The sequence below is a fragment of the Haliotis rubra genome, unplaced genomic scaffold (assembly GCF_003918875.1).
Source record: "Haliotis rubra isolate DU_JTF1 unplaced genomic scaffold, ASM391887v1 Scf1883, whole genome shotgun sequence".
In the NCBI taxonomy this organism is placed as follows: domain Eukaryota; kingdom Metazoa; phylum Mollusca; class Gastropoda; order Lepetellida; family Haliotidae; genus Haliotis; species Haliotis rubra.
The window spans coordinates 23,337-33,049 of NW_025765873.1; the positions used below are offsets into that span (position 1 = coordinate 23,337).

The 9,713-nt window shown below is 39.3% G+C and overlaps 1 protein-coding gene across 1 annotated transcript; it reads right to left on the minus strand.

The window, feature by feature from the left end:
• Positions 1–5,456: 5,456 nt before the first annotated feature.
• LOC124274159 (sodium-coupled monocarboxylate transporter 1-like) lies at positions 5,457–9,657 on the minus strand. The gene is made up of 5 exons (XM_046709476.1): positions 9,571–9,657; positions 8,721–8,839; positions 7,843–7,913; positions 7,204–7,290; positions 5,457–5,641 (listed from the first exon to the last, which is right to left on the minus strand). The coding sequence occupies exons 1-5, from the start codon at positions 9,654–9,656 to the stop codon at positions 5,612–5,614; spliced, it is 393 nt and encodes a 130-aa protein (XP_046565432.1). The 5' UTR covers position 9,657; the 3' UTR covers positions 5,457–5,611.
• Positions 9,658–9,713: the final 56 nt, after the last annotated feature.

Below are 9,713 nucleotides of genomic sequence, written 5' to 3' on the forward strand. Positions count from 1 at the left end.
AAGAAAGAAGAGTTTGGCCTTGTGCGTCCGTTTGTTACATGTAAAATGGAATGGATTGTTATTATGCTTCGAATGACTGCATAAAAGTATAGGTACGACCAAGAAATTATTCAGAATTTTTAGGAATATATTTTAATTGGATTTCTTGTATGCTCAACTTTGACCAGTTATCAAGTGCTCGGTTTCATTCCTAGAAAGACAATAACTCCGTTAATCTCTTTCATTAGTTTGTGAAGAGTTACCCCTTTGGTTTACTCTGCTAGCAGACGATTACTTTCAGTGATCCCTCAGTATGGATGAGTTTGAGGAAGAGGAAGTTAGATCTTGAGTATTATAGCAATCACACTTCAAAATCCAGCTCGAGAAGCGATTTAAAGTAGAACAGGCATCCCTTTGTCCACTGTTTATCTCGTGTTTTGAAACCATTGCAAATGGGTATGGTATTGAGCACCAGGGAGCGCGCAGGGAGGCCCAGAAAATTGACTGGTCGGTGACAGGAGGCGGCTTTTCTAGCCTGATGACCAGCAATACCTGCTGGGGTTGGCGAACCCTCGGTAAAGACTAGGAAACGCCTCAGCTTTGATGGCGAAGTGCCGATCAATAATGTACAGATTAGATTTCATTTGTATCAAAATCGATTTAATACACGGTATATATGTACGGTAGCGATAAACCAGTCCTCTCGCAGAGAGTACAAACTTGATTGAACTATAATCTTGATGTCCTCGTGCGTTTATTTTCTACCACGCGTTACCGTATATAAGACGGCTAATTTTGAATTTGTTTCTGTTTGGTCAATTTAGCTGGAATTCAGAAAGATGGACATAAACGGCAGCATAAGAAACCTCCACGATCGCCGTCGTGGATAAACAGAACCCCTGTGAGCATACCTTTGGGCTTTATGAGGACTCTCATAAGGCGCGCGGCAACGCCTTAGTTTTAGCGAGGGAGACGTTCGTCAGTAATGTAGCAGGTTTAGATTTCATGTGCATCAAAATCATTGTATGTCTATACACGGTATATCGCGAGGCATAAAGTAAAACCATGGCCAGTGCACGTTTTACTTGGTACAAATTAGATTTAGCTATAAATCTTCTATCGCATACGCGTTTAATTTCTACTGCGCGTTACCATTATATAGAGACGTATGTAACGCTTAGTTCCGGTTTTCTGTGAATTTAGAAAGGAAATGCAGAAATATCTCCCCCAGAAAGATCTCCCCAGAAAGATTCCCCAGTCTCCTTCCGGGATCCTGGGAGACCCAGCCATCAGTGGAGAAAAGAGTTTCGAACCCTTCGGACAAAAGCAGAGTTTTCACTTATACCAATAGATGCGAAAATATGTAACGGCTAACGCGACTTAGACTGATTATAATTCCTGAATTGTATTTCAGTCCCTTTACCTTTTCAGATGCAGCGTAAGATCTCCTACTGCTAGTCCACAATTGGGTCACGCGATCCTCAAAGAAATGGATCGGACGAGCGTATCTCCACGATGTAAAATTTGGGAATTTGAAATCCCACCTCAGGTCTAGTATCTCAAATTATCCTTTAGATTTTAAAATTACATTATTTTATTTTACTGACAACTCCGATTAATTATTCTCATTTTAAGTTCTCTAAAAATAATAATAATAAATACATAATAAAATAATTCCGGATATTGACTTTCATCATTCCATTTCCATACAGACATATATTTTTTTTCGGGTAGGATTCAAATTTCAAAGTTATCCATTTATTGTGCAGTATTTTGTTATTGTTATTGCTATTGTTGTTTTTATTCCTAAGTAAAATGTTCTTTTCTGTACATCTTTAAAACTTTCGCTTTAATCTGTTCAGTTATAATTTATTGTCCATCTTTGAGTGCTCTTCATTATTGCATTTCAGCTCCATAGTTAATGCTAGCTCTTTTTGTCCATCTATTTTTTCCTTTTTAAATTGTATTTTGTTTTAGAAAAATAAATTCTTCAGGGCTTCTGTTATAAAAATATGTCGACCGTATGTAAACGTAATCTAGCCCGCATTTTTATAAGATAGTCAGTCGGACTCGAATAATCGACAAAACGATTTCGGGAAAATAAGAGGATTTTCTCAGGATCTGGAGCGGCATTCTGCGGTGTGTTTGGAGCTTTACGAAGGAATTGTATTGGATTTATACTCGTGGTGAGTACTTTCAGTTTATGTTTTCATTTCGTCAAATGCTTCTCATTAACCCGTATAGTCATAGCGTAAAAAGTCGCCGTTATCGCCGTTGAATATCGATCGCGTGCGCGCAATTGCGCAGTTTTCAAACGGCCGGTCAAGTAGGGTCGATGTGTCTTTTGTCCGGTCACGCGTTCGTGTCAGGCTAAGCCTTGAATGGAATTCTTTCGTTACTGTTGCCACTATCGGCGCCCTAATACCGCCACCGGCAATGCGTGAACGGATTGGGGAACTTATATACGTAATACCCGTATTGCCCTATATATTTCAACTGTTTGTTGCGTTTGGATCAGCGTAAACTCCCTCCATCTCGTTATTCATTATATTTTATCGTTGTAAAATTTTGTATTGTCTCGTGTACCACTGCTGGTGGTTTCCGAAAATAGATTTCTGTCAATGCTTATAAGGACTTGTTACTACGCGCTTGTCACTCGTTACTGTTAAAGGTTATAGTATAGTTTACCGGCATCAGGAATAAACGCTGTTGAAACAAAAGGGGTCATGTTAAAGGCTTGGAGTCAATTTATAATTATTTTACAAAAATGCTTTTGTGTGGTTTTATTATGATTATTATTTTTAAATCGTCAGTTCCATTTTCGCCTCATATATACAGTAATAAATAAAATGAACGTATTAAACTTCCCGATTTATTAATATTTGACGTCCACCAGGAACGATGTTTCGAACGTTTGGTGACACTAATGACGATAGCGTGGGGACGCTATAGTCTTTTATAGCGAGCAATCGTTCCCTTTTGTAAATTATGATCAAACCGCAATCACGGCTCACTTGAATGTATCGATTTTGTTCGAGACAAAGAGGGACGATGAACCGACGGTGACGGTACCGCGTCTTTTCGTGACGTCACGCGGTCGAATGCCTCCGATTGGGTGAAATTAGATTTGAAATTATGATCGAAACCAATCGCTATTGACGCTCTTCGGGCCACGCCCTTTCGATCAAAGAGAGGTATATACAACACTTATTGTACATGCGACTAACTTGTGATTCCTTGGAACTTTGTTTTCATCGTTTGGGACTGGGCTGTGTCCAAGCGTTTTCAAAGTAGATGAACATAACAGTGACAACCTTGCGGGAAACTGGCAGAGAGCAGAATTATTTTGTGAACGATGCAACGGGATATGATATGGAGTTATGACTATGAGTGGCATAAATGTGGTGTTTCGCCAGACCGTTAGATCTTATCTTACCAAATTTCCATTCTAAACGGAATTAGATATACCATTTACCAGGCAGGTAAATGTTTACTAATGTTTTGCTGCATATTTTGTATAAATAGGGATGTATTTTTGACAAGGCTTTCTTGATTTATATGTTAGATATTGCCTTTGTTTATGTTTGGGGCTGTGTATTGTAATTGAGTTTGAATATTTTTATAATAGAAGGTAATATGATAGTGAGGTTCCCTGATAATTGTTGGGGAAAATCATATAACTGTATTTTTCGAGTTTAAATAAATGTTTTATCAGCATTTCCATCACGTCTGTTTGTGTTGATATTAGTCATGTTGGTGGTCAAGCTGAAGTAGTGCGAGCCAGTAGTTCTACTATACGTGCGCAGTGAAGCGCAATGAAATCAAACGCATTTTTAATCCAAAATTTCCAATTTCCTGTGTGGAAAATTCGAAGTCAGCGTCAAAATCCATGGAGTTGTTGTTATGATCCGCCATCATTGTGGTCAAACGGAAGTAGTTCTCACAATAAGATTTGTTAATGCGCGGTGAAGCGGCCTTACAATCAGATGAGCGTCAATCCACAATTGATGCCGTCTGATTTTTCTGAACAACTAATCAGAATCTAGTATTTTCTTGATTCATGGTAGAATCATTATTTAAGCGATCACGACAGCAGTAGCCTCGACGGTGATTGGTCAAATTGTTCCATACCTAAAAATACCCACCAATGACTAAGTAGCATGCTCAGAGTCCATATTCAAATACATACCAAAAGCTGAAGTTATAATAATACGATATTGGAATATATTATGACTGGAAGAATAACAGTTTCAGTAATTAAAAAAATGTTGCAGGTCTTCCGATCATAGTATCAAAACTCATTAATGTCTTCTCATTAATTGGGTATATCTTTATGCATTCACCGGTACGTCGAAAAGGTTTATCCGGTTGATTGCTCAAATCAATCTTTGCCTTAGTTTAAGAGGCCACAAGATAAACTGTACCTATAACAGCAGAACGGAAAATACAGTTTAAATGGTTAATTATGTAATGTCTGGGTCTTTTCTAATCACGACTTTATATTTTGTATTCTAATTCAACTTAGTATGTAACACGAGTTCTGATTGGTCAATGCTATAAATTTCCGCCCGTATAATCAGCATATACGGTCGCAATTTGAAAACCGATTCACCGAAACCTTTGAATGTATCCCTACACTATTGGGGTAACGCTGTTTCGCAGGACATTGTCATTTGCAGAAGCCATTGGTCAATTAACTCCCCTATCCAGCTAAAATGGGTGGAATTTGTGTTAAAAAAGACTAAACAGTATCATAAATTTGATTTTAAGTTCAAACAACTTACTCGCAAAGGGCTGTTGACCCAACACTGTTAGATCATGAAACAAGGTTTATGACGTCATTATGGATCGTGACGTCACCTGCTATGACGTCATTTGACAACAGAACTGATAATGTCCCGTAGTTGAGGAATCAGCGGGCCGCTCATTTCTGTAACTAGAGGGCGGTTTCCTCATAATACCGTCCATTTTATCTATAATACTATGATCTATTCATCATTGTCAAATTTAGTCTGTCTGCACATAATAAACGTGTGTAGTTGAAAAGGGAACTACTTTCTCTGGCGATGGTGTAAGTTGAAGGAGGATATGATTAACCTTTGACCTAGAGGAATTTTGACCTGGTTTAAATAATGAATTTCTGTTCACCAAAACAGCGTAAAACGAGTTGAATTAGAATGGGATAACTGTACTGTGTTTGACGAATTGGGATGTAGTACCGGTGGTTATATAGCCGCAAAATTTTAACGTTATATCGGCTCCCGCTTACGCGTCGCCGATATAACTAAATTTGCGGCTATATAACCACCGGTATACGCTTACGCGTCGCCGATATAACTAAATTTGCGGCTATATAACCACCGGTATACGTCCCCAATTCGTCAAACACAGCACAAGTTATCCCCTAATTGACGAAGCTTGTTATCAACTGCTTTTGACAATTTCATCTTTGCGGTAGTGACCATACCTTACCTTGACGACAAGGTGCTTGTGATGGTTGATGTTGTCGTCGTGTATGGTGAAGTCATGTTACCAGGGATGAGGTTGTCACATGAGTTTCCAGGGGCTGGGGGTAGCTTCACGGGTGGGTGGCCGTACAATGTTGCCCCGACAGTCAACCATATATTCAGGGCTAGGCCACGAGCACTCCAACAATGGCTCCCTGAAGTAGGTTATGAATATGTGTTACTTACAGCAATAAAAGCCCCTCAAAAGTGATTGGTTGGTTGGTTTGTTGTTTAACGTCGCACTAAGCAATATTCCAGCTATATAGCGGAGGCCTGTGAATAATCGTGTTTGGACCAGACAAGCCAGTGATCAACAGCATGATCATCGATCTACGCAATTGGGATACGATGACATGTGTCATCCATGTCAGCGGGCGTGACCACCCGATCCCGAGTGATCGCCTCTTACGACATGCATGGGATGCTGAAGACCAATTCTAACCCGGATGTTCACGGGTCTGGGGATAAAGAATATTTTGTTCTTCACATTGATCTAACGAAAACATACATAAACTATCCATATACTAGCATGCTTGTATCACCAACTGCCTGACTGTTTCCACGGTTTGATGTACCTCAGTAATGTTGCCACTGGAAATAGAGTGGTGCTGTTGATTTATGCCAATAGGTTCTTGAATACCCACAAAGTGGAAGGAGAGTATTGAACGTTTTTGTAGTTCTGCTACGGAGTGTTGCACTACCACCAATTTCAGTCAAAGTCAAAGTTGTTGCCATTGAAAAGCAAAAAAACCAATTTCCTAAGAGATCCAAAACTACCAAAAGGCACCAGTTCACCACCAGATCTATCTATGTGCCAAGTTTGGTGAAGTAACATTGAGCGGTTTTTACGTTCTGCTCCGGAAAATACGCATTTGCACGGACGGACGCACGGTCGGACGGAAGGAATCCAAAATCATACCCTCCGCAAAACGCGTCGCGGGGGATAATGACCAGTCTTTTCAGTAGTCACCTTTAGCTTAAGTTCAGCTGTATTCCCACAGCACTAGCCTTTCTTGTCTATATTCCGTCTTCGATTCCCCACATGGGTACAATATGTGAAGCCCATTTCTGGTGTCCTCCGCCGTGATATTGCTGAAATATTGCTAAAAGCGGGGCCAAAACCATACTCACTCACTCACTATATTCACTCATGAGGTAAAATCAGATAAACGTCTTACTTACCTGAATTTCGAAGATTGCAAAGAAAGTTACCGTAATGTAATTCGCAAAGTGTTTGATAAATTAATGATTGAAACTCTAATAAAAGGTCGAGCAGTATCCGTTGAGGGAGTGGGTGGGGCTTGAAGGTAACCACTACTGGTTCTTCAAAATGGCTTGCAATTGATTGTTTGAGATGGATCACTTTTAGATCCCTTTGAACCTATGCTAGAAAACAACGCAAAGCCAACACAGTATCGTGCATTCATTAATGTTACGATTAAATTAACGTTACACTCTCAATAAAAACCTTTTCCAAAAATGTTTCAGAACACATTACAAATTGACAGAAAATTACATTTTTAATTCAAACTCAAATAATTTAAAAGTTACTATGACGAAAAAGTTTTATCAGACGAATTTAGAACAAAACATTGTTTTGCTGGCAGATAATTTCATTCTTTTCTTTTGGAACATCGTAATCCATAAAAAGATGACGGTTATTAACAGCATAAAGATAGATTCAGCTAGCATGTGTATCAAACAGTGTTTTACTTACAATTTTATTTGTCCATGGGAAGAGCGCGCCAAGGAAGTACGTCCCAACTATTGGTCCGCCACAAGCTCCCATCAGGGCTAAGGCTGTCTGTGGAAAGTTTCAAATAGTATACGTAAGCATTGGGGTTGTTGGTTTGTTGTTTCACACCGCATTCAGCAATATTCCAGCTATATGGCGACGGTCTGTACATAATCGAGTCTGAACCAGACAATCCAGTGATCAGCAGCATGAGCAACGATCTACACAATTGGGATACGATGACATGTGTCAACCAAGTCAGCGAATCTGACCACCCGATCCCGTTAGTCACCTTTTACGACAAGCACGGGTAACCCGGACCTTCACGGGTAGCATACGTTAGTAGGGAAACAGAGACTTGACAAAAAGCATTGTCATTATATTAGTATGAATATATATTGTCGTATCGTTTGCCTTCGGGCATAAGGGGCAGTAGGGTAGGCTACTGGTTAAAGTCTTAGCTCGTCACGTTGAAGACTTTGTTCGATTCCCCGCATGGTTAGAAAATGTAGCTTATTTTTGGTGTCCCCCGCTGTTATATTGCTGGAATATTGCTAAAGAGGGCGTAAACAATATACAAGTTTAACAAATTCAATAATCAACGGATGGAGTAAGACATACCTGTATGATTGTACCTGGCAAATCTTTTAACAGGAAAGCCAAACCTATACAGACGCCACCGTAAAACCACACTGAAAAGTAAATTCTTGTTCAGGCGTTTTCCTTCAAAGACTTTTTAAGGATATTTGACGTCGGATCTCACTAAATTAAGCGATCTATACTGAGGGACGAAAGAAACAACACCCCGCAGTTGACTTTATGACGCGCGTTCTTTTCAGCTGAAAATATCTAAAGTAACAAATTCAACTAAACTCTCCGTCAACACTTAAGCATACTTGTACATGGTTTAAAATTTGTTTGATATTTAAGCTTAAAATATCAAATTTCCATAATCCACAACTGCGATCGGTACCATTTCGGTGAGAGCTGATAGATTTTGGGACAAATTGTCACTATTTCAAACATGGTTATGTGGCCTTCATTTAGGTAGTATATATTTCAACACAAAAGTACTCAACCACAGATTACACAATACAAATAGTTATTGGAATGAGCGATGGTTATAAGGACAGGTGTAAGAAAAACAATTCAATTTTCAGTCACATAAAAGACACACTCTTAGAGCTTATCTTGTTCCTTATCTTGGTACATTTGTATAGTGCTACATGGATATATATGTGACCTGTAACATGCTACATATACTTGGTTCAATATGAATTCTTTCCGAGAGCTTTCTATCACTTGCTTGAGAAGGGTGTTTGAACCTACACCGAAACGTCGCTCTCATTGTAGTTCAAAAGTTGTTCATCCATATATTGTTATATTTCCTTCCTTCCTTCCTAAACTGGCGCCCTGTTTATGGACTTTTTGATCATTTCAATCCATGTACTTTTATTGTCTGACAGGACAAAATATGACAATTAATAATTTCATTTTACCTGCTAGTTTTGCTGTGAGCAGCTTCACTGAATCCGATGTCTCGCACTTCTCAAATGGGCGTTTCAGTATATCTTCTATGGTGTTTGCAGCAAGACCGTTCGTGATTGATGATATTGTACTAACGTGAAAAGAGCATTCATATCAACACATTGTGACAGTCTGGTCAGGTGTGTGATCAAACGTTGTATAGTAAAGTCACGTTCCGATACATCCTGCAGTGGCACTTAACCTACACTACGGGATGACCCTCTTTGAGAACTATTAAACCATGTGTGGCCGTGGTGCATAAAGAACTCACCACGCACATCGCGCACATTGTGGTCATCGCTTTGACCACTGGACGGTACAGCCGAATTGTACAGAGAGGCTAACACATTGGACGTTTTATTCAACTCTGTTTATGAAATATGATTTGGGCGGACCATAGACCTTTCCCTTCGTTATAGTTGCATCTCGTGTCATTTGGTCTGGACTCGAGACGTTACTGACCACACACTCAGATGTACACACAGCCACTACATGCTTGCATGCACACACACGCACGCACTCACACACACACACATACATGAATATATACAGATACACACATACGTACACACATACATACATACATACATACATACACACATACACACATACATACATACATACATACAGACAGACAGACAGACAGACAGACATACATATGTGCATACGTACATATGTACAAGCACACGTACATACATACATACATACATACATACATACATACATACATACATACATACATACATACATACATACATACATACATACATACATACATACATACATACATCACGTTATGTACATGTAGATATACAAAGGTACCTGAGCGCGCCACTGAAGATTGTTCCCAGATAGATTCCTGACATACCAGGGAAATCTTCAAAGATCTTCATGACAAAATACGGCATCAACTGAAACCAAATGAAACCGATAAGAATATTTAGTTCATTTACCTTAGAAATGAG